Genomic DNA, 24768 nt, shown 5'->3' on the forward strand with positions numbered 1-24768 from the left:
CCGCTCCACCTGGGCACTCTTTGGACACCACACGCTGATCTGTTAGTGGATTAGTAACAATGTGTTTCTGTGGAAAATCATCTCTGGGAACACACGAGCATCCCGAGGAGCCAGGAGAAGACAGGGAGGCTGTGACCAGCCCACACAGGGTCCCGGCAGCGCTTGTTCCCTGATGAGATGGACCACCCCACTCAGCATGAACTGCTCACCTTGGTCTACAAAGAGATTGCTGTCAGCAGGACGCGGCTCTTCTCTTCCCCCTCCGTGTGTCTGCCTCTCCTAGCAATGATTATGTATAAATCCTGGGAAGCAGGGACAGCTTGAGAGTGCAGCCCTAGCCTCCACGGTGCCATGACAACCAGCTTCCCAGCGATCACCCCTAATAACGGGCCACTCACTCGCCATCTCCTCCACCTGGGCAGAGACTCCCTAGGGGGCTGGGGCTGCTCGGGGAACAGCTGCAAGAAGCTTCCTGTTGGGAACAAATTATCAGAGACAGGAAAGGAGGGAGCAAAGAGAGCTCTTTCGGAGGGGAAAGGGGGTGGCGCAGAGAAGCCCGAGTCTCTAACCTGTGCTGTGTGGCAGGATTCCAAGGACTTGAGGACACTGCCATCATGATCCTGGAGCCCCTGGCACCCCTGGCTTTAGGAAAGTACTGTTGTACAGAGACAAGGATAAGGCCCCCGTGGGCCTCTGGCCCTCACTTGCCTTGCAGGAAGAGGAATATAATGGGGGGTAAAAGACCAATGCAAGCCCTTGTAAAGCCAGGCCTGCCTGTTAGCAGATTTCTTCATTAGGCTCCTGTCGAGACCCCCACTGCCAACTCATCATCTTGTCTGGACTGGAGCCGCCTCCTATGGCTGCTGCCTGCTGGAGAGAATGTGCTCAAAGAGCCCCCTCAATCAATATCCCTCCAGAATGGCAGCTCACAAAAAGGGACCAGACCTGCTTAGCTAATAAACGGCTATTCTTCACGAAAGGACGACAAGCAGGCCCACCGTTAATGAACTTCTCAGTGGATGCTAGCCCGAATGCCGGCTTTAGATTGACAGGCCTGTGCTAAGCCAAGCACAGGGTCTCGTTCCCCTTCTCTTTAGATCATAGATTCCAGCTGAGGCCCCTGCACAAGGAGGTTCCACCCTCAAAGCTAGTGAACCTTTACAATGTGTGCACTCAGGGACCATGGGGTCCTGTGTCCTCAGCTATGAAGCAGAGCTGATTCTACCTCCGTGCTGTGCTGGGCAGCTGACGGGTGCTGTTGCTATTCCCAATACTTCCTTTCCACGAAGCCTGTTCTCTGAACTGGAACTTTCCTAAACTCGTGGATCTAAAACACATACAAACTTCTGTAAACAATAGGAGGGGTACAAAGGTAACTGAGTCACACAGTGTTTGAGGAACAGACACGAGGATCTGATTCTGATCTCTAGCACCCCACAAAAAGCTGATCACAATGACACACGCCTGTAATCCCAGCCCTGGGGATTCTTGGAGCTTTTTGGACAGTCAGTGGAGACAGTATCCAAATAAGCAAGCACTAGGTTCTGTGAGAGACCCTCTCTCAATATATAAGGTGAAGAGTGGTAGAGAAAGAGACCTGACATTGACCTCCACCCACAAGAGCATACCTGTGCCACACACACACACACACACACACACACATACACACACACATACACACGCAATCTATACAAGTTTGAAGTTGAGCCAAGTTTACCAGTAAGTTGAGAAGGAGACAGCACAGGCAATTGGGTGGCTCATGAAGGCCCTGAAGGTTGAATCTCAAGTGCAAGAAAGAAGAGAGCAAAGGCAGATGGGAAACGAACAAAGAGCAAGTGAAAATGTGCACCATGTGACATCCACACCCACAGCACCTTTATAGCCTGTCAATCATGGGTCTCGTGGCTCACGTGTGACTTATAGTTGATCACTAACATTAAAAACATCGGGATTCTCCCAGAAAAGTGTAGACATCTCAGATAGAAACACTGAGTATGTGGGAGCTGCCGCCTTTCTGCCTGGCCACAATCAACAGAGCCGAGCGGGCATTGCCATTTCTCTGGGGTATAAACACTCAGGTCAAGCAGTCCCATTGTCTCTGCTGCCTGTCTGTGTATATTAATCTTGTTCGCTCTCTGCCTGGCTCTGAAGCAGATGAGTAGACCAGACAGGTCTCAGGGAGTGCTAGACCCTAAAAGAATGTTGCAGGAATGCGGACATACTGACCTAAGGCCCAGGGTGGACTGGCTCTTGGCTGTAGACAATGGGGACTGTCTGTAGGCATCTGAGCAGGGAGGGGCCTTGCTCTGGGATCACTCATTCAGTACATGGCCGGGTGCTGTGCAGTTTCATGCTCTCCCATTGAATCGTCTCCATGGTTGGGCTAGCCGAGAACTCCTGCCTCATTCTCCCAAGTTCTGGGATCCCAAGTGCCGACCGTTACACCCAGATCACTCTCTCAACTTCAACTCGGTCAGTTTACAGTCTTAGCCACCCTTGTCTACAACATAGTGCAAGTTCATGGGATGTGGATGTGGGCACCTTAGAGGGTAGAGTGTCAGTGCTCCCTGACTGCCACAGAGGGGAAAAAGGAACACATTTTCCAGTGAGGGCTGACATAGACTCCTGGTCACAATAACTAAGGAGGTCCATTCCCTGTTGGAGGGATACAGGAACGTGACTCTTCCTGCTCACTCATCTAACCCAGCTGTACCCTCTGTGCTCTGAGTACCATGTGGGTCCCCAGTACTTGTCTACTTAGGGTCATGTGCTGTGTGTGGTAGTAGTGTGGCCTGGTATGAAACTGAAGGTTTGCTGTCCCTGAGCTGATTCCTGGTGTTCATTTCTTCCCTTCTTACATATGCTACTTTTGCACTCTTGGGGCAGAGTTGAATTATGGCGACAGAAGCCTGTAGAGCCTGAAGTGTTTTCTAACATTAAATGCTTCTTGATCGCTTCCAGCTCCCCTTGTCTCATCGTTTCTCTCTGTGTGAAGCTGCTATATGTTTTGGAGTCTTCTAGCTGAAACAATAGGGTTTTATTTTTGCTGCTTTGGTTTTTGTTAACGTTTATCTTATTGGAGACATGAGCCATGCGTGCTCCAGACACATGTGGAGGTCAGAGGACCACTTACAGGAATGAGTTCTCTCGTTCACCGTGTGGGTTCCTAGGTTTGAACTCAGATCCTCAGGTTTGGTGGCAAGGGCCATCACCCTTGGCCCATCACCATTTTTCCAGCCCTTTCTTGATTTCTGAAAGGGGGTGTTGCTATGAAGCCCTGGCTGCTTTGGTAGTTTAGGCTGGCCTCTTCTGACTCACAGCAACCTATCTTAGATTATAGGTGTAACTTGCCTCTCTCTCTCTCTCTCTCTCTCTCTCTCTCTCTCTCTCTGTCTCCCTCCCCCCTATCTCTCCCTCCCTCCTTCCCTCTCCCTCCCTCCCTCTCTCTGTCTCTCTCTCTGTCTCTGTCTCTCTCTCTCTCTCTCACACACACACACACATTGTTTTAGGCAGGTTTTCTCACTAAACCTGAAGCTCACCATTTCGGCTAAGCTACCTTGCCAGCAAGGCCCCAGGATCGGCCAGATGCCTCTCCCAGAACCAGGGCTAAGTGTTTCAGATGTGCACTGCCACCTTTAGCTTTTTACATGGGTGCTGGGGATCCAGGTTTAGGGTTCCTCACTCTTGTGCAGCATGTGCTTTAGCCCCTGAGACCCCCAAAATAAATTTTGGGCTCATGTTTAGTGTTAGTTTTGAATGCTTATTTTCAGACATCTGTGAAGGAATCTTCTTTTAGGAGTAATATGTAAAAGCCAGATGGTAGTGGTACACACCTTTAATACCAGTACTGGAGAGCCAGAGGAAGGCAGATCTCTGTGAGTTAGAGGCCAGCCTGGTCTACAAAAGCTAGTTCCAGGACATGCTCCAAAGCAACACAGAGAAACCCTGTCTCAGAAAAAAAAAATGTAAAAGTTAGGGGCAGATATGATGTCTTCTGCATTCACTTATGTAGTAAACTTATCGGCCACTAGTTCCCAAATAAGGACACGGAGATTTATTAATTATAAAAACTCGGCCTTAGATTTGGCTTGTTTCTAACTAGCTCTTATAACTATAACTTAACTCATTTCTATTAATTTATGTGTTGTCAAATGGCTCGTGGCGTTTCATCTCCTCCTGCATGTCCTGCTTCCTCTCCATACCCTCTAGCATCTTTTTCATGCCTAGATTCAGCTCCTCCTCTTCTCTTTCTGCCCAGAAGTCCTGCCTAACCTTTTCCTGCCCTGCTATTGGCCATTTAGCTCTTTACTAAACCAATCAGTAGGTACCTTGGCAAAGACACAGCTTCACAGAATACAAAGAGATTATTCCACAGCACACTTATCCTCCGCCAGGCTGTGCAAGGCACCATGTGGCTGCAGTGTTCACTGAGGAACAATTATTTGTGGAATCACCGAAGGGTGTGTAAAAAGTATATCACAAGAACTAAACCACTGGACTACACTGTTTCCCACTTCTGAATCCTCCCATGGTAAATACGATCTCAATTCCCAATCTCCAACCCACATCTGGAAATGAGGATACTAAGCATATTAAGTAGATTAGGCACTAACTAAATCTTAAACCATTTCTCTCACTGTTCTCAGCTGGACAAAGGCTGATGCTGGCAACCCTAGGGAGTTCTTACCCTCTGTAAGGAAACTGTGGGCCAATTCTCTGGTTGAGAAAAACTATTGGACTTGTCTTCCGTGTAGTAAAAAATTGCTGGCTGTATCTCAGTCGGTTAGCCCTTTTCTCTCCAGAGGCAAAACTGATGCCTGCAGATCTCCAAAGCAAAGTCGCCATCTGCCTCACTCCTTATGGAAATTGCCAGTTGTGTCCCCATTATGGGAAATAGTCGACCTTGTCTCCAAACGGAAGAGCCTGCCAGCTGTGCCTCTCCGTGGAAGGGAAGTCGGTAGAAGTGAGCAATGTAAAACCCATGCGTGAGTCTGAGTCTGCTCCCTCCTCATCACAAGCCAACCTTCACCTCCTCTCATCTGTCAAGATCATCAAAGCCGAGGTGGTGGTGGCATTGAAATGAGACATTTAAACCAAAGAGATGGTTGTGAAGTGATGGTCCAGAAATGACCTGTTTCAGCAATGACACTGAATGGACTCAATCAGGTTGTATTTAGAGAATGATATGTATGTATCCTTGTAACAATAATAAAGAAAAAGAGAGGAAAACTCATAGGCTGGAAACAGACCAAGTTCATATTTTGGCTCTGTTCCTTTCAGCCACAAGGATACCTGTATTGACTGATTAATTCATGAGAAAGAGGCTTAAAGACTTACAAATGTTGAATGAGTCCACACCGTACAGTACATAGGAGCTAAAGAGGGAGTTCTTAAGAGTGGGTTAATTCATCCCAACCTCTACTCCAACTCAGTGTCCCATGATGCGAGTAGGAAGGAGAGGGGAGAAGTCAAGCCATGCAGGTGGTACTGCATTAGGTACATCAGGACATGAGCGTTGTGGGTCAGCCTAAGTATGGGAACAGAGCAAGGGAAAGTACAGTGTGGAGTGGGCAGGTGGGCAGGAGTGAGGTCCTGGGCAGCTTGCTCAGTCTTGCTGGTCTGGTCCCTGTTCTATAATGACAACAGAGATAGTTGCCAGCTCATACATTTGAGCATTAGATGAGATAGTAGATACATGGGCACATAGATACATAGGCACATACATAGATACACAGATAGATACCTAGATACATACATAGGCACATAGATCTTAAGGAGTAAGAAATGGTAGTTTAGGTTATACTGACATTGATAAAACACATACATGTGCCCTGATGGAGAATCTCCCTTACCTTCACTGAGTAGGTCTCAGCTACCATGAGTCCCATCAGAACCATTTCCTCATAGGCATAGATTAATATTTACCTAGAATTATAGGAATGGGAAATAAAGAGGATTTTTTGAGAGGGAATTGGTAGAAACATCTGAATTTAGGTTGTGGTATGATTCATAAATACATCATTATATATAAAACCACTAACTTTTGCGTTATAGTTTAGAGTAATATAGATTACATGTTTTAGAAAAAACTGAAGCATGTTTAAGCATATGAAATGACTCCAAGGTCTCGGGGTACAGCTAAGTGGTCCTTGCCTAGCATACCTAAGACTTTGGGTTTGATCACTAACACCATGAAAAAAAGAAATAGAGAAGAGATGGGGAAGAAAAGAGGAGAGATAAAAGGAAAATTTAAAAAGAGAATTCTAAGATGTCTCCAAATATGGGCATGCACATGACGTCCAGAGATGGGGAAAACGTGATCCAAATCTTGGGTTTTCAAACAGGCAGTGTTCCAGCAAGGAGAGGGTGAAACAGGGCCCATTCCAGTCCCTTGAAAACACAGTAATCCACCAGTTCACCAGTTATTGTTTGTTTGTTTTGTTGGTTTTGTTTTTCTGTTTCCATGGAGCTAACCCTGTTGGCAACTTCTTTATATTCTACAGACACCTGCCCTACATAGAAACTCTGAGTTTACTGTCAGCTCTCTGTCTGACCCGAACTTTAGAATCTGATCACAAGCCTGTGTCATATTCATCATGTTTTGCTTTTGTCTTATGTTCTACAGTTTTTGAAGAGCCAGAAGATCCAAGCAACAGATCGTTTTTCTCTGAAATTATCTCTTCAATTTCGGATGTGAAGTTCAGCCACAGTGGGAGGTATATCATGACCAGAGACTATCTGACCGTGAAAGTCTGGGATCTCAACATGGAAAATCGCCCCATCGAGACTTACCAGGTACAGACTATACCCTTTGTGGGCTTCTACATCAGTCTCTACCTGCAGATGTTTACGGTGCAGAGAGATAGAGGATGTTCATAGTGATGTGTTACATAAAAAACAAACTACAGGTGGCAAGTGCTGTAGGATTCAAGATAGAATCCATGTGAACTTGGACTAGTAACAGTTATATCCTAAAAATATTATGTGGGATGGGTACCGTAGCTAGAGTGAGCAAGACAAGCATAGCCTTGCTCTCACGACACTCTCTAGTGGAGAAGCTGACTGGTAAACAAGGAACTCACTGCATTGGAGCAAGAGATGGTGCTAAGACCAGGGGAACCCAAGGTAGGGAAACCTTGCAGGGTAAAGAAGGTAAAGACAAAACTGTCATAAGTTGGTTAACAACAGCATGTGCTTAGAAAAATACTATGGCAGCCAGACGGTGTTGGTGCGTGCCTTTAATCCCAGTACTCCGGAGACAGAGGCAGGTGGATCTCTGTGAGTCCGAGGCCAGCCTGGTCTACAAAAGCTAGTTCGAGGACAGGCTCCAAAGCTACAGAAAAACTCCGTCTTGAAAATAAATAAATAAATGGAAAAAAGGAAGGAAGGGAGAGAGAAAGAGAGAGAGAGAGACAGACAGACAGGCAGACAGACAGACAGACAGACAGACCTACAGACCATGGCCAAATACCTGGAGTAAAGAGAATTGAGACTGAGAAAGTTTTCCTTGATTTGGAACGGGGGGGGGGGGGGGGGCAGAAAGTTGAGCCTGAAGACTGAAGTGGGGCCTGGTCTTATAAAACCTGGTACTGAGAGCTTTACTTGTCTGTGGCTGGGTACAAGGAAATGGCATTGACAACAATGGGTTCCACCTTATAACATGACAAGCAGACTGCAGGAAAGGAGATGGTGCTGATGTGAGCAGGATGATAGAACAACAGGGAGGATGGAGAGTCAGTGTCATCTTCTTCCTTATAGAATGTGGAAGTGCTGTCAAGGACTCTATGTCAGAAGTTCTTGCCATAAGCACTGGGTAGAAGATGGCAGAAACACTGATGGGGAAATTTAAAAAGCCAGGGAAGGGTCAAAGAGAAGATAAATCAAGGGACAAAAATAGCTGCTTTTATTTTTTTATTATCTCTAATTAGATAAAAAGAAATGAGGCAGGGAAAGGGGGATCTAGGCAGACAGATTTGATTTATAATGTTTTGCTTGAGATACAATTCGTCTAGCCCAGGATTCACTCATTTCAGAACATATAGCTCCCTGAGTTTCAGTATGGTCACAGAGTTGCAGAACCATTACCGACTCCGGAACATTTTGTCACTGTGATTTTCAAACATTCTAGTCGCACTGGGGAGGAAACACTGTAGCAGAGACAAGTGAAGAGACAGGAAAAAAATGGATTTTAAAGTTTATGCACAATCTGTCTTAGAGTTTCTGTTGCTTCAATGAAACACCATGACCAAAATGCAAGTTGGGGAGAGAGGGTTTATTTGGCTTATACTTCAACATTGCTGCTCATTATTGAAGGGAATCATGACAGGAACCTGGAGGCAGGAGCTGATGCAGAGACCATGGAAGGGTGCTGCTTACTGGCTTGCTTCCCATGCCTGGGCAGTCTGCTTTCTTATAGAACCCAGGACCACCAGCCCAGGGATGGCCCCACCCACCATGGTCAAGATGCAGGGGCTGATAAATTTCATTCTAGGAACATCCACGCTTTCTTACTTCTGTTTTCTCAGAAAAGTGAGCAAGGTCATCTGTTCAATAAGGAGAAGATACTTAAAATGTTCGATTAACAGAGGGGGATACTATAAGGTTACTCATGGATCAGTGTGAGGTCTATGTTGTTCATTCAAACCTTAGAACCTTGGAAGGACTGGGAGTATAGCTTGGTTGGTAGAGGACTTGCCTAGCGTGCAAAAAGCCCTCCGTCCATTCCCCGGTAATGTATAAACAGGGCAGGGTGGGACACACCTGTAATCCCAGCACTCAGGAAGTGAAGGCAGGAGGATCAGTTCAAAGACATCCTTAGCTGGGGATGTATGAAAACTTCTCTCAAAAAGTTGTTTATAATAAAATAAGACAAATATGTGTGAGTGTGTCTTCCAATCACATTCGCCTGCTTAGCACAAGTGACAGAAGAAGTTCAGCCAGTGGTGAAGTTTTGTTAAGGGAGTAGAATTAAAAGAGAGAGGTTTGTTGAACTTGCACATTGTGAGTGAAGTTGCCATGACAGATGCCAACCCTAAGGAGCTAAGGAAGAACAAAGTGCTTGGGTCAATGGTCCTGAAGAACTGACGGAATCAAGGTACTAGGAACTAAAAAGAAAGGAAATAGCAATAAAAGTAGACTTCACATTTGATATTGTTGTAGTCGTGTGACAATGGGGGCAGGGAAGGAAAATCATTGAATATGATGGGCCCAGTAGTTAATAGCCATGTGTTTGAGTCACTATAAATGATGACAGAAAGAATGGAAGAGAGAGGGGTACTCAAAAGAGAGAGAGAATGAGGTACTCAAGTTGCTTCAAGGAATGACTCTGTGCTTTTGATGACGTGGATAACAAGAAGTTGAATTTGAATGTTTGACATCAAAGGAACGGAGAATAAGACAGGAACAGTAGTCCTGAGCAGCAGGGCACTCCCTTTGAGCATGTGGACTTGAGAACAAAACCCCCACATCATCCTGAAGTAGTCTTCAGAGACACAAGCAGGAAGGAAAGGGTAGTGCACAGAGTACCACTGATACCGACAATTCTAGAATGGTATCAACCTAGAGTGGTCGCTCTAGGTGGGCATCCACTGGACTTCTCCATGTTCAATGTTGTGTAGGTGTTGTCTTCAATAGAGCCTTGTCATCAGTTTGTGGATACCAACCTATAGCCTTGGCAATAGCCTGGGTTGTTTGGGGTTTCTCATGGGATTAAATTGTTTATTTGATCTTGATTTAATTTTGGTAAGTGGCATGTATCAAAAAAATATCCAACAGGCAGTGGTGGTCAACACCTTTAATTCCAGAATTTGGAAGGCAGAGGCAAGTGGAGTTCAAGGCAATCCTAGTCTACAAATTGAGTTCCTGGACAGCTAGGGCTATTACACAGATAAACCCTGTCTTGAGAAATAAAAAAAAAAAAAAGGAAGGAAGGAAAAGAAGGAAGAAAGGAAGGAAAAAAGGAAAAGTATCCATTTCTTTTAGATTTTCCAACTTGATGGAGTTCAGGTTTTTAAAGTATGTAAAGTATGTTCCTATAATTAATTCTCTGGATTTCCTCAGTGTCTGTTGTACAACCCCCCTTTTCATTTCTAGTTTTGTTAATTTGGATATTCTGCCTGCTCTGTGGTTATTTCTTTCTACTTTATTGATTTATTCCCTAAGTTGATTAATTCTTGCCATCTACTCCTTTTGGGTGAGGGTTCTTTTTTCTAGAACTTTCAGGTACTGTTAGTATAAGATCGCTCCAATTTTTTTTGTTTTTTGTTTGTTTGCTTTTATTTTTCGAGACAAGGTCTCTCTATGTAACTGATCTGACTGTCCTGGAACTTGCTTTGTAGACCAGGCTGCTCTCAAACTCAGAGATTCACCTACCTCTGCCTCCCAATTGCTGGGATTAAAGGTGTGTGCCACCACTGCCTGGCACACTCCAATTTTTTTTTTAATGTGGGTCCATAGCACCTTGAACTTGCCTCTGAGACTTGCCTTCATTGTGCTGCGTAAGCTTGGTATGTTTTGTTTTCATTTTCATTCAATTCTTAAAAGTTTTAGTTTCTTTGTTAATTCTGTCTTGACCCATTTTTCATTGAATGTAGTGAGATGTTCCATTCCGTGAGCCCGTAAGCTTTCTGTTGTTTCTGCAGTTGTTGATATCCAGCTTTATTTAATCCATGGTGGGTAGGCAGGATGCAGGATGCTATTTCTTTTAAAAAAAAAAAAAAAACTTTTTTTTTAATCTGTTGAGACTTGGCTTTGTGTCCGAGTATGTGGTCAGTTTTAGAGAAAGTTCTATGAGGTGCTGGAAAGAGGTCTATTCTTTTGTGTTTGGGTAAAATGTTCTGTAAACATCTGTTAGGTCCATTGGTTTATGGTATAAATTAGCTCCAGCATTTCTCTGTTTATTCTTTGCATGACCTGTATATTGGCAAGAGTGAGGTAGTGATGTCACCCACTGGCAGCGTGTGAGGGCTGAGTGTAATTTAAGCTGCAATCGTGTTCCTTTTATGACTTAGGTGCCATTGTTTGCTGCATAAATATAAAGAATTGCGGTGTCCTCTTGAATTTTTTCTTTGATGAGTATGTAGTGTCCTTCCCCATCTCCTCTGATTAGTTTTGGCTTGAAGCCAATTTTGTCAGATATTAAAGCTTACACCAGCTTGTTTCTTAGTTCCATTTGCTTTGAATATCATTCTCCATCCTTTTACCCTGAGACAATGTCTATCTAACTCAAGGTGATCTTTGATGTTAAAGTGTATTTCTTGGCTGCAGCAGAAGGATGGGTCCTGTTTTGACATGCATTCTTTTAGGTTTTTTTACTGGGGAATCGATACCATTGATACTGAGTTAACAATGAGCAGTGTTCATTGATTACTGTTTATCTTTGTTGTGGTAGTGCCCCCCTTTTGATTTACTGATCTGGTATTATTTATTCTTTGTGAGGGTGTGTGTGTGTGTGTGTGTGTGTAACCTGTTCAGGCTGAAGTTTTTCTTCTAGCACCTTCTGGATAGATGAAGATGGATACTGTTAAAATTTGCTTTGCTCATGAAATTTTTTTCTTTATCTATGGTGACTAAAAGTTCTGCTAGGTTAGTAATCCGGGTTTGCACTTGTGGTCTCAGAGTCTGTAGAACATCTGTCCAGGTCCTTCTGGCTTTTAGAGTCTCCACTGAAAAGTCAGGTGTCATTCTAAAAGGTCTGCCTTTATGTGTTACTTTTTCCCTTGCAAATTTTAATGTTCTTTCTTTGTTCTATACACTTGGTGTCTTGATTATTATCTGCTGAGGGAATTTCTTTTCTGGTCCAGTCTATTTGGTTTCCTGTACCTTGATCTGCATCTCCTTTAGTCTGGGGACATTTTCTTCTATAGTTTTATTGAAAATCTCTCCTGTGACATTGACCTTGGTTTTTTTTCTCCTTCCTTTATTCCTGTTGTTCACAGATTTGATCTTTTCACAGTGTCCCAGATTCTCTGGATGTTTTGTGCCTGGAGTTCTCTAGCTTTAACATTTTCTTTGACCAAGGTATCGATTTCTTTTATCTTCAATGCCTGGGGTTCTCTCTTCCACCATTTGTATTCTGTTGGTGAGGCTCGCCCCTGAGGTTCCTCTTTGAGTTCCCAGATTTTTTTATTTCTAGATTTGTCACAGTTTGGGCTTTGGTTTCCTTTGATTTTATTTCCACTTTCGGATCTTGAACTATTTTTATTCATTTCCTTCCACTGTTTGGGTTTTCATAGTTTTCCTTAAGGGAGTTATTTATCTCCTCTTTAAGAACCCCAATCATATTCGATTTTATTTTGTGCTTCTGCTACGTTGTATTTCTCAGGGACTGTTGCAGTAGGGTTGCAGGGTTCTCGTGGAGACTTTGCCCTGGGAGTTCTGTTTTCACACTGGTATCCAGGCATCTGAGATTGGGATGACTGTAATTCTAGGTGCTGGGTTCTGGTCCTGTCTTTGTTGGGTACTTTGTTCCCTCATTTCTGTTGCCTTCTGTTCTTAGGACAGTGTTCTTAGGCTGTGTGTTGCCTGGTGTAGAATGTTTCTGGGGTCCTGCCAGGTGTAGTCACTGGGGGTTTCAGGTACAGTGATTCTCTAGGTATTGAGAGCTGACCCCCAGGAATAGGAATAGGCTAGAAGGGGGTCCACAGGAAGGAGAAAGCAAGGCATTTCACCAGTATCTGCTTTACTGGTTTTTAATGAGGGCAGAAAGTGAGACCAGACCACAGCAGGTGTTCTGCTACAGAGGTGGGGCTGAGACTGGGGGATTGGATTTGGAGGAGAAGAGAAAAGGGAAGATCTGCAGTTAGCCTACCTGTTTCCCTGGGAGATGTGGCTCATGGCTTCCCAGGGAATCCCGGAGTTGTGTGACTTGGGACCAAAGGGTGAGTTGGGAGAGGGGGATGCAGTGGGAAGAGGTCTGCTTGATTCTCTGGAGATCTGAGAGGAAGAGCAGGCTGCAGCAGATGATGTGTTACAGAACTGGGGCTGAGACTGGGGCAGGGTTTGGAAGAGAGGAGGGTGAGGTGAAGATCTGCAGTTAGCCTACCTGCTTTTTGGCCCGGTTAATTTTTATATGAAGGCATAATGTTAGAATAGCAATACCTGCTTGTCTTGCTTCCTGGCTCCATTTATTTAGAATACTTCTCTCTATCCTTTCTCTGTAGATCTGCATATCTTTAAAGTTGCATTTCTTATAGACAGAAAGATTGATTGCTTCTGTTTTCTAATCCATTTAGCCAAAGTGTCTTTTAATTGAAATATTAAGGTCATTAATATTTAAGTTATCGTTGAAAGGTTTGTGTTAATTATAGTCGGTTTGTGTGTGTGTGTGTGTGTATTTTGCAGTTTGTGTTCTTATTCATACTTCATTTTTCAGTAATTGCAACTTCATTTTCTCTCTAGAGTCATTTGGCTATGGGCTGGCTTAGTGGGCATCAATTCTTTTAGTTTATATGTACCATAGGAAATTTTCATCTCTCTCTCAACTATAGCTGATAGTTTGGCTGGGTCCAGTCATCTAGGTTAGCCTCCATTGCCATTTTGAATTTGAAGTTTATGGCTCTTCTGACTTTCCAGGTTTCTATCAGCTATTATTCTGATTGATTGTCTTTTATATATGATTTCTGGGGTTTTTAGTCTCTTGCCACGTCCATTCTCTTTCTTTGTGCCATATACTTAGTGTTTTATCTGTGTTACGCCATGGGGAGCTCTTCTGTTTGTTGTTCTGTGTGTTTCCTGTATCTATATGGGTGTGCCTTTCCTCGGAGGAGATTTTCTTCTATAAGCTTTAAGGTCTGGTCTGCACCAGCAACGTGAGATTCTTCTCTCTCATCTATGCCTATAGTTCAAAGATCTGATCTTGTCATCGTGTCCCACAATTCCTGTATAGTCCTTTCCTGTGTGATTTTTAATCTTTCATGTTCTTTGTTTGTGTGATCTAATTCTTCTACTTAATCTTTGAGACCTGATATTTTCTTTTGTCTAAAAGGCTTTCCCCTGAATTTTCTAATTGAGAGCCTGAATATTTTTTTCACCCCTACCTTCGTTTTAGCTTGAGTTATCAGTGTTTCTATTTCATTAAGGGATTCAGTTTTCAAATCCAGGGCTTCCTCTGTCTCCTCATAAGAACTTCAGCAGCCCCTCCTACCCAGCCATCTTATACTCAGCCGAGAGGTCAGGAACCTTCTTTGGCTCAGTTTTCTGCTCCACCCTGCAGGATTGCTCTGTGTCCTATCAACAGAGCTCCAGACCCCATCTAGATTTTAGCTGCTGCCCTTACCCCAATCTGAGCCATCATCAGGGAAGTGCCCTTGGACTTTTGCACTTACGTGTCATTGGAACACGCAGACTTGGTGGCCCTTCCTATGATGTCCTTCTTCCCCTTGCTCAGGATCTGCTTACTCGCCATAGGTCTGTCCCACTCCTTCCAGGACCTGTGGCCCTTAGCTCTTCCCTAAGGTCTGAAAAGCCTTTCCTCCAGATGTCATTCAGACTCATTTGCTCTCTGCAGAGTACATGTGTTACCTCATTACATGTAACCTGGCATCCTCATCCTACAAAAAATAATGTCCCTCATCTCTCAGTGCCCTTCACCACACTTCCATGTTCTGTGATTTTAGCGCTGTCCAAAACTTCTCATGGATCTGTTCCATCCTCTGGTCTCTTCCCCAGTGCTCTGCCTCAGGCCCATAGCAGACTTGTAGTGAACAGCCGTGTATCAAAAGCCTCAATGAATACTAGTCTCTTACACCCGATGACCTTATCCAATCCCCAGAGCCCACATCTAAGTGGAAAGAGAAGCCCAACTCCACAGAGCTGTCCTCCGCCTGCTACATGTGCTCACGCCTGCATACACACATCATGCAGGCGTACACCAACAATAACAAAACAAAACATAATACTACCACTTACGGGCTCCTGCATTGTGCCACTCTACACAAGCAACCTTCTTCAGTCCACACTGGCATAAGAGAAGGTCACTGATGCAGGCTTTCCTCCTAGAGACAGGGCCCTGAGCCTGCATTCAGTGCAGAGCCTCCTGATGTAATATCAGAGGGCACACAGAGGGGCTGAACTGCTCACGTCACCGCGTCTGTGTTCGTGGGACTCCGCCCCTTTTATGCTGATGCCATGCTCTTGATGTTTCCTCTCAGGTTCATGACTACCTCCGCAGCAAGCTGTGCTCCCTCTACGAAAATGACTGCATTTTTGATAAATTTGAGTGTGTATGGAATGGGTCAGACAGGTAAGAAACTGTGTTTGGGCTGAGAGTCTTTCCCTTGAGGAGCCTTCGGACGATTCGCCCTAAATGGGGTACATCCAAACGGAGTTCAGTGCGGACCCCAAGACCTGGCCAGGATACATTACGCGGGCCACGAACTGGAGTCCGTGGCCAAGCCTGTAAAGAGAAGGATGCAGTGAGGCCCCAAGTTCGTTTCAGGCCTGGTGCAGGTGACAGTTTAGTGTCAACAAGAAAATGGTGTCTTTGACATACAAGGTACCGGAAAGCTAGGGCCGGGTGCCTACTCAAGACCCCTGGTAAAACACCAGGAAATCCTCTCCTGCATAACTCTGGCTACTAGACCTATCCCCTGGAAGCTGCTAGAGCAGACCTGACTGAAGCCTGTAGTGCTTCATTAACAGAATTCGAGCCAACCTCATTTATCACATTCCTTCAGAGTGATTTATTAGTGTTTTAAGGCCCTTGATTTGTACAATACTTCATATTACCTCCCAATAGTTCATTTTCAGTCTGACAAATACAGATGATTCTCTGACTAGCTGTAAACTAGATGCAGGCTGTTGAGCTCACTTAGCTCCTTGATGAAGGTGGTATAGCATTCGATAGCACGGGACTTTTGCCCAGCTAGCCATTTTGAGATTCCAGCTTCAAGTCAGTGCCATGGTTTCTGACGATCTTGCCCCCTTGCCAAACCACCACCGAATCTTCTTCTGTAGAATGCAGCTGAACTAAATGTAGTAAACATGGAGCAAAGGACCTGGGTTGCAACTACGCAGTTTATTACAGGACAAGAGAGCACAGCAACTGAACCATATGAACCAGAGTCCCCAGGGAAAGAAGCCAGCCTGTTCCTTTATTTACACTTAGTCATTGTTAGTTGATACAATTCCATTTCGTCCCTCATTAACATAGATTCATAACCGATGACTACTAGGTGTCTATGCACAAGACATTTTTTTACACACGTCTTCCAATCCCAGCCACAATCCATTCTGGGTTTGTCACACTCGCTGCCAGTGTGCACACCTTCATCTCCCCCGAAACTGCCTTGCATGAGCTACTGAAAGCTGTGATTGTGGAGCTAGAGCCCCTCGCATCCGTATCCCCATGACAGTTCACTGGAGCACCCAGACAGATAGATACCCCTTTATCCATAGCATCCCTTTATTTGACCAGTGGGAAAAAAAAATCAACCTTTGATTAATCTGCAGTTGACGAAGTTCCCAAAGCAAGCCAGCCTTACCAGTTTTTTTGTTTTCCTCCTCCAAAACACAGATGACACCCGGCATTCCTTCCCAAACACAATCTGTCAGCCTCTTTGGGGTGCCACCATGAGATGGTATACAAGGGGTACAGGCGGCACTCCACATCTCCCCACTGCCTGCCACCCATCTGAAATGCCAGCCAGCACCCTCTTGCTGGACGTCTTCAGCCTTCGCTGCTCTCCCACTCAATCATAGACATCCCCGAGGACAGAGAGATTGCAAAAACAATGCTTTCCTCCAAGTTTAGATTTAGGGTGATCAAATCTGTTTACTGTCTCTCCGGGTAAGATCACGGCATCCATTTTCTGGATAAGTTTCCTGAAACATCAGCTTATAGAGCTGGCTCCTAAAAGGAGAGAGGCCACCCTGTGGTGGGCACTGCGTCAGTACTGACAAGCTAAGTTCCCTGAGCTCAGACAGCCCAGAAATTCCAAGACAACAATTGTGTGTCAAACCTGGAAAATAGTTTGCTGGTTCCATGTGTTCCTGCTTACACCTCCTGTCTTGGGGTTTCTGGTGCTGTAAAGAGACACCACAGCCACAGCAACTTTTATAAAGGGAAACACTTATCTGAGGTGGTAGCTTATGGTTTCAGAGGTTCAATCCATTATCATCATGGCTGGGAGGCAAACATGGTGCTGGAGAATTCTGCATCTTGATCCAAAGGCACCAGGAAGTAAACTGAGACACTGGACTACCGGAATCTTGAGCATATATGAGACCTCAAAGCCCACCTCCACAGTGACACACTTCCTTCAGCAAGACCACCCCTACTCCAACAAGGTCACACCTCCTAATAGTACCACTTCTTTGGGGGCCATTTTCTTTCAAACCACCACACCTTACACTAATGAAAAGTCAATAACCCCAGAATCATAACAACTGGACCATATTAGTGACCCAAGAACAAAAAGTCTCTATGGGATAAAAATAAGTAATACTGATGGTCATCTCAACCTAAGCCCAGTCAAAGAGCTTGGCACTTTTAATGACTCAAAAAGACATCAGTGCTCTCAGTTTAACCCTCTGGTCCCTGTGAGCTGAGATGTCCATGCTAAGCCTCCTTGGCTCCTAAAAGATGCTCGGGGGATGTCTCGCCACCCTTCTCTGTCATACTCAGTCTCCCCTCTCCCCTGCAGTGTCATCATGACCGGCTCCTACAACAACTTCTTCAGGATGTTCGACCGCAACACCAAGCGTGATGTGACGCTTGAGGCCTCGAGGGAAAACAGCAAGCCCCGGGCTATCCTCAAACCCCGAAAAGTGTGCGTCGGGGGCAAGCGAAGAAAAGACGAGATCAGTGTGGACAGTCTGGACTTTAGCAAAAAGATCCTGCATACAGCTTGGCATCCTTCAGAAAACATTATAGCAGTGGCGGCTACAAATAACTTATATATATTCCAGGACAAGGTTAACTAGGAGGACAAGCTATTACTTAGTCTCACATACTGAATACTAGTCAAACGAGTTTTTAAATGTTTCTTTGGGTCTTCATTTGATGCATTGCGTTTCATTTCCCTATGCATAAAACAATTGGAATAGGATTTAAAAGGAGTTCAATGTTCCCAGCTCCCCAATTCTAAGAAACTTTTGTCCAACTCTGTAGACTCGGGCCACTTCTGTTTAGAACCGAGAGCTGCCAACTGGCACTAATTCTCCCATAGTCGACTTGAATTTCTGATGCGTTCACTCATTGCCCAGTTTTCTCTGGTGGGTTCCGTGTTTTGTTTCTAGGTGTCTGCTGCGATAAAAATGAGATTGTCTGTAGTATTTAAGGCGAAGAGATAAGGTTTTTTTTAATTAAGCAATTCCATTTGTTTGAAAAAAATCAACAAAAAATAAACACTGTTTACTCTTAGAGAGTTTCTCTTTGTGAAAAATCAGGCCTAGTCAGTATATATCACCCATGCCTTCCCACCCATTTCCTTTGAAACAGTTCCATTGAGGCCAAAGACTTATTTCATGAGGCTGAGAAAGCGGTACCGAATGGGAAGGGAAGGGACATCATGACACTGTTTTCTCTTTTGGTAAATGCCATAGAAACAGCCTGGGAATGTAATGGCCAAAGCACCACAAACACTTTAGGGAACTCAGAGAAAATCCTTTCTCCACGGGGTTTCCCAGAGTTTGCTTGGCAAGGCCGGCTGAGACCAGATCCCTTCCATTGCTTGTTACTCTTGCTTTTATTTTTGTTTCCTTTTAAATGGCTCCATCTAATCCCCGCCTCCGTGGTCCTTGGCTCTTTCCCTTCAACCTCCGCCAGAGGATTTGCCCATTGACTTCAGAGGCTGTGCCCTGGTTGCTTGGTATCAGGAGGTCTCAATGAAGCAGTGGGGCATAACAGCAGCAGCCCCCAAGAAAGGCTGGCCTGTTCTTTTGGGTTTATCCCTCCTAAGCAACCCCTCCTCTTCTCTAGAAACGGGCATCCCTCAGTCCTCACTGTGTCTAAAACAAAGGTCATAATGATGCTGGTTTGTAAACCTAAGCACACATCTCTGAGCTCCCTTCACACTCACCAAACTGGAAGAATAGACTTAAGAGCTCCCTCCCTCCTGACAAACAACGAGATGGGGGGGGGGGGGCTTTGGGAGGGAGGGGGATGGGCTCAGGACACAGACCGTCATCCCTGCCTTGGCCTTGTGTTGAAGTCGCATTTCCTTACACTCCAAGAACTGTCATGAAACATCAGTTCTGACCAGCAGTATTTCTTTTCATCATTAATCACAGCGCCTGGTTCATCTTTCTCTTGTGATGATGCAATGCACCACTTATGAAAAGCCATTTCCATAACCAAAAGTTCAAAAGTAAAGCATTTGTACACTTAGAGAGGAAGTGTAGAAGGTGCTTGGGGTATGTCCAAAATGTGGGACCTAGGCTTCTACCTGTTGCTCTATTTTAACACATCTCCCCCCGTTTTCATCTGATAGACAGGAAATAACTTGAGATGGGAGATTTTCGCTAGAAAAGAAATTTTCCTTCTCTTTCTAGATTTTTTTAGAACTCCCAATATTTTAATTCGCTTGGGAGGAGGAAAAAAAATAGAAGCATTATGTTGACTCAATTTCTAAGCTGTTGTCTGTATGCTAACAGCTTTGTGGAGTGGAAATCACTATCTACTTAAGTCATAACAATTTTGTAAGATGCATCCCAATGTCAGGAGCCTTAAAACGCAAGCCTTTGCCTCTCACACAGCGGGCACATTAGGGTGATGATGGGACTTTCCTAATGTTTCTCAAGTTCTCTGCAATGCCAGCTGCGCCTTGGGCATCTTTCAGGGCCATGAAGAGAGTTCCTAGGAAGGAAAGTGGCTCTGTCAGACTTTCCTGGATGAGACATCCCTCCAGCTCCTAGAGAACATTAAATGGGCAGGAAGCACGGGTCACAGATGTTTGTCATCTTCTCGTCCTGCTCCCAACTCCTGGGGCCTCCCCTCCTCCGACTACGCCAGGTGAGGTGTGTACAAATCATTCATAGCAAACTGAACACTAGCCTTCCTTCGTACTCTTGTTCATTACACATATTTCCTAGTCACCTTTCTTCAGAAGCATGATCTCCTCCTCCAAAGGACAAATATCCCTGAAATCTTGGTCTGCTGGGCTGGTGTTTCTTTCAAATAGGAACCGCATTAATTGTGCGTATGTGAAACATGTATCCACACACCTCCTGAGTCACTGTGTGAGCCGCCAAAAGTGGGCTTACTAAAGTTCAAGTAGCTAGTTTCTCCACTGATGGGTCATGACCCCTTTGGGAGTCGAACAATGACCCTTTCCCAGGGGTCACTCAATTCCATCAGAGAATACAGATGTTTCCATTATGATTCGTAATAGTAGCAAAGTTACAGTTATGAAGCAGCAGTGAAGATAATTTTATTGTTGGGGGTCACCACACCATGAGGAACTGTATTAAGTGGTTGTACTATAGGAAGGTTGAGGACCACAGAACAAGCCTAACATCAATACCCTCGGAGGCATTAGCATATCTCGATGGTCTGCACATGATAGAGACATCATTGCTCCCCAAAACATAGACATGAACAATCCGGTTCTAATCATCACTAAGCAGCTCACAAGCTCACTGAAGTCTGTGGACTTCAACTACAAGCCCCCACACTGTCTAACAAACTCCGTACAGAGCGCAGCCCGTGATCTGGAGGTGGGTTAGGGACGTGCGAATGCGTTAGAGCACAGGGCCACCAGACCCTTGCACATGAAAAGGAGCCTCAGACAAATCGCCGAAAAGACAAACACAGGAAAGGATGTCACTAGAGCAAGCCCTCGGGTGTCACTAACCACCATCTGTCACCATTTGCTGGCTCTTTGCCAGACTCCTCTTCGTCTCCTTGAGCCCCAGGTAAGCTTTACTTAGCCAACCCAGATGACCTGGTTTACTTTGAACAGTTTGTTTGGCTCCAAGGACCCTGCACTAGATGCTGTAAGCACCATCAGATTACGGCTGGAGGGCATCAGATCGATTAAGTAAAATGGAAGGCACGCCTTCCTGTGCTTAAGGCAGCCATGATTTCTTATCCAAAGGAGGAAGACGTCATGAGACATACGAGTGACCTAAGCCGGCAACAAGGGGCAGCGTGCCGGAAAGACAGGCAGTGGGGACTTGCTTGTTTCTTAACTGCTTCAGGCCAGGCTCTGCCCTTCCTCTTCTGCTGCTTAAAGCACGACAGACCAACCACACCGGCCATGCTCCCTGAGGATTACAAGAGTGCTTTCCATGCTCACTTTGTCGCCTCCTCCCTCCACACACAATGCCATGGAATCCCACTTTGCAAATGGAGAATGACAGATTGTCCCCTAGCCAAGGATATCACCAGTGAGAGATGGATCTCAGACTCCAACTCGGTGTGTCTGACTGAAACCGAGCTGTTAAAGTCCTGGGTCAGCTACAGACAAAGCTGACATTAACCAGCACTTCTCCCAGGCCAGGCTTGACTCTACAAATTACACAAGCATTGCCCAGCGGTGGTGGTGCACGCCTTTAAACCCAGCACTTAGGAGGCAGAGGCAGACAGATCTCCATGAGTTTGAGGCCAGCCTGGTCTACAAGAGCTAGTTCCAGGACAGATAGGACTGTTGCACAGAGAAATCCTGTCTCAGAGAGAGAGCGAGAGAGAGAGAGAGAGAGAAATAGTATTTCTGTGGCTAAATGTATCTGGACAAATTTGTTTACACCAATATCATTATAACCATGATCAATGTGTTACACTAGGACTTAAGAATGACCACGGCGGGGTGGGGGTGGGGGAATGACCACAGTGTCAGGACAACCACAGTGGCACCTGGCAAGAAGAATCTATCAACTCCTATAACCCTATGGGTGATGGGTAATGTGAGTCACCTTTGACCCATATACTGCTGTGTAGCGAGTGACTGAACTGTTACAATAGAGGAAACAAATGACAACGTTTACACAATTAACAAAAGACAAAACCAGGATGCTTGGTCTATGTTCTCATCCCCATCCTGCACTATATAGAAAGAGAAAGTATTGATTGGAAAGTCAGTCCTAACCATGAGCCTAAGTTCACCAACATCAGCAGTAGCCTGATGGCTTGTGAGTGGAAATTAGGAACCAGCTCTCAGGCAGAAGGGTGGAGGTACTGAGACAGGCAAGACCCTGTCTCTGTTGGATGTAACAAGCATGTAGGAGTTCTGAACACATCATCAGTGCATTTATATAAGGCAAGGCAGGGTGAAGGACACACAGGAACTACAGAGGGATTGGATGGTTACAGTGATAAGAAAACGCTTACTCAGAATCTTTGACACCTAAGCAGCGTTTTGAGGCATGCCACCAAGCACCCAAACATGGTACAGCACTTCAAATAGATGGAACCCCAAAGAGAAGCTGAAGCGAGAGTGGGCGTGGTATGGCATGGGAGCAGGATACCTAGCTAACGCTCCCCTCGTGCTATTAGAAAAGCGTCTTCAGTTCCCCAGAGCTAACCCACCCCTCCTGGCTTTCCCTCATCCAGTAACAATGTTATAACTGCTACTTGGGTTTGAACCTAGAGCCTCACACAGGACCGTCCAAGCACTCCACCACTAAACTACCACGCCCCCTAGTCCCAGTTACAAATATTTCTCAAGCTCCACATTCAAGTATTTAAACATAATAGATGGGGGGGTGGAGAAAAGCTGTATTTACAGAGCAGTCACCATGTGACTATGAAAATCACCACAACCCCTCATGGGTAGAAACGCATTCCCGTGGTAGACTCAAATTAGCCCAGATACTAATCCAAGTCTGTCCTCCTCCAGATCCTGTGTCTCTTCCTCCACAGTGATGAATGATGTGTAGAGACCTTGGCTTGTCCGTTCTCACCAATGAGGAGACTCAAAAACAGGCCACACTGTGGGCAAATACCGGTGCATGACCAGGACTAAGTGCAAAGTCCATACACTCAGTGGTGTCTCCAGCTTCCAACTCTGCCCTCAATGTTGATTATCCCCACCCCACCCCAGTTCAGATCTGCCACACTGGATAAAATGCTGGGGCAGACCCAGCCGGGTCCATCACATCTGCCTTCTCCTGACTTAAGAGACCAAAGACAGTAATTGTTGTGGGGCCAGAATAGCCACTGCTAGCCCTTCACCTTGTCACCAGTCCCTCTAAGTCACCCTTAGTATTCTTGGGTAGGCAGAGCTTATTGAAGTCGCCCCTGGCCACCATCTCTGACACCCCTAGATAGGTGCATTTCTCCCAAAATGAACCTTAAGAGGAAAACCCAGAGGTCTCTGGGACCAGCCATCAGTGTGGCGTTTTCTTGCCTTACTTGGGTCATGATTTGCCCTTCCAGCCAGAATGCTGTGGGACTCAATTTTTGAGTGTCAAGAACCTGAGACACTGGAGTTGAAAGATGTCTGCTTCAATGGCCAAAGAAAAAATGACGTTTTGGAACTCTGAGCAGTCACTCATTCACTAAGTATTTAATAGTTGATCAAACAACGCCTGACAAACATGTGTCAGGCTGATCTGTAAGGCAGTAGGGCTGGGCCCTGTCTACATAGAACCTGTAGCACACAGGAAGGGACAACCTCACAGGCAACAGTGGCAGCTCAAGGTCTTGGCTAAGCACCTCCGGGGACAAACCTACCAGCCTCTCTGTCTGCCTGCCTCCTAAGAAGCAACCAGATCTCTACTACTGAAAAGCCATATGACCCTGACAAATTACGTCATTGCGCCCCAGTGCCCTTACTAATAATAAACCGTACCCTGTAAATTCAGTGTGAAAACTGAAATATCTGATACCCTCCAAGCTCACAGAAGGGTGCCTGGTCCACAGAGGCACTGTGTGAATGTGTATTGGTATGTCTCCGTTAGAACTACAAAGAACCACACCTGCCCTGTTGGGCCGAGCAGGTACGGAGGGCACACAGGACCTCCTCAATCAAAGAGAGGAACTGTACAGCAGGCAATTCCTCAGGTGAAACCTAAAAGACAAAGAGGAGTGAGTCGTCCAGGTGAAGAGAAAATAATATTTCAGGCCTCAGGGTAGGACGTGCAGGCAAAGAACACGTGGGTATTTAAGGAATTTACCCTGCTCCAGGGCAGCTGACTAGAAAAGACAAGGGACAGACAGTCCTGAGAGGTGAGGGACACAGTGAGAAAATAATGCTTGGCCTCATTTGGGGTCACCCGTGGGGCCAGTCTGAAACTAGCCCGGGAACAGCTAACCTGGGAAACTCCAGCTTCCAGCCTAAGTTAGCAAGTAGTTATTATCCAGTCCCAGGGGATACACTAATGGCCTCAGCTGGACTGTCACCTCCTTGGAAAGGCCTTTCCCTGCCTCTCTAAGTTACACACGAATGAGACATTGCTTAGTCCACTCTTGATCCTCAGAGCGATGTTCGGCACCTCCTAGATGCTCAATAATGTTTGTTGAGTGAATCGGCACACACAGAAGTCAGTGCGAGCTCTCGCCCTTAGGAAGATCACAAGACAAACAGTGGCTGCTGAGTGAGGGGAACTCGACATACGGAGATCCCAACAGCACCAAAGGACTGCTCAGAGGACTCAGGGGATTAAAAAGGAAATCTGAGAGTCAGTGAGCCAAGATGCATTAAGAGCAAGCAAGCAAGCTCAGAGTCGTGTTGGTTAACAGAACACATGTGCCCGGGCCTGATGCATTACCCTCCCTGCAGCTGTTAGCCTTCTGGGACCCCGCAAAGCATGCAGGAAGGTTGACAGCCTACAATCAATACTGTGTTCACTGACGCAGGAAGCAGTATTGTCGCGTTCGAGATAGCGCTC

The 24768-nt window shown here is 45.5% G+C and overlaps 1 protein-coding gene across 5 annotated transcripts in view; it reads left to right on the top strand.

Moving 5' to 3' along the window:
• Ppp2r2b (protein phosphatase 2 regulatory subunit Bbeta) overlaps nucleotides 1-18361 on the top strand; it is a 398449-nt gene extending 380088 nt beyond the window's left edge. For all 5 annotated transcript variants that reach the window (XM_048419510.3, XM_048419512.3, XM_048419516.3 and 2 more), the window contains 3 exons: nucleotides 6626-6795; nucleotides 15150-15241; nucleotides 17643-18361. In XM_048419510.3, coding sequence (XP_048275467.1) covers nucleotides 6626-6795; nucleotides 15150-15241; nucleotides 17643-17922 — 542 coding nt within the window. In that variant the 3' untranslated portion in view covers nucleotides 17923-18361. The remainder of the gene's footprint in view (nucleotides 1-6625; nucleotides 6796-15149; nucleotides 15242-17642) is intronic.
• The last annotated feature ends 6407 nt before the right edge of the window (nucleotides 18362-24768 follow it).

The sequence above is a fragment of the Myodes glareolus genome, chromosome 13 (genome assembly GCF_982192425.1).
Source record: "Myodes glareolus chromosome 13, mMyoGla1.1, whole genome shotgun sequence".
NCBI classification, from domain to species: domain Eukaryota; kingdom Metazoa; phylum Chordata; class Mammalia; order Rodentia; family Cricetidae; genus Myodes; species Myodes glareolus.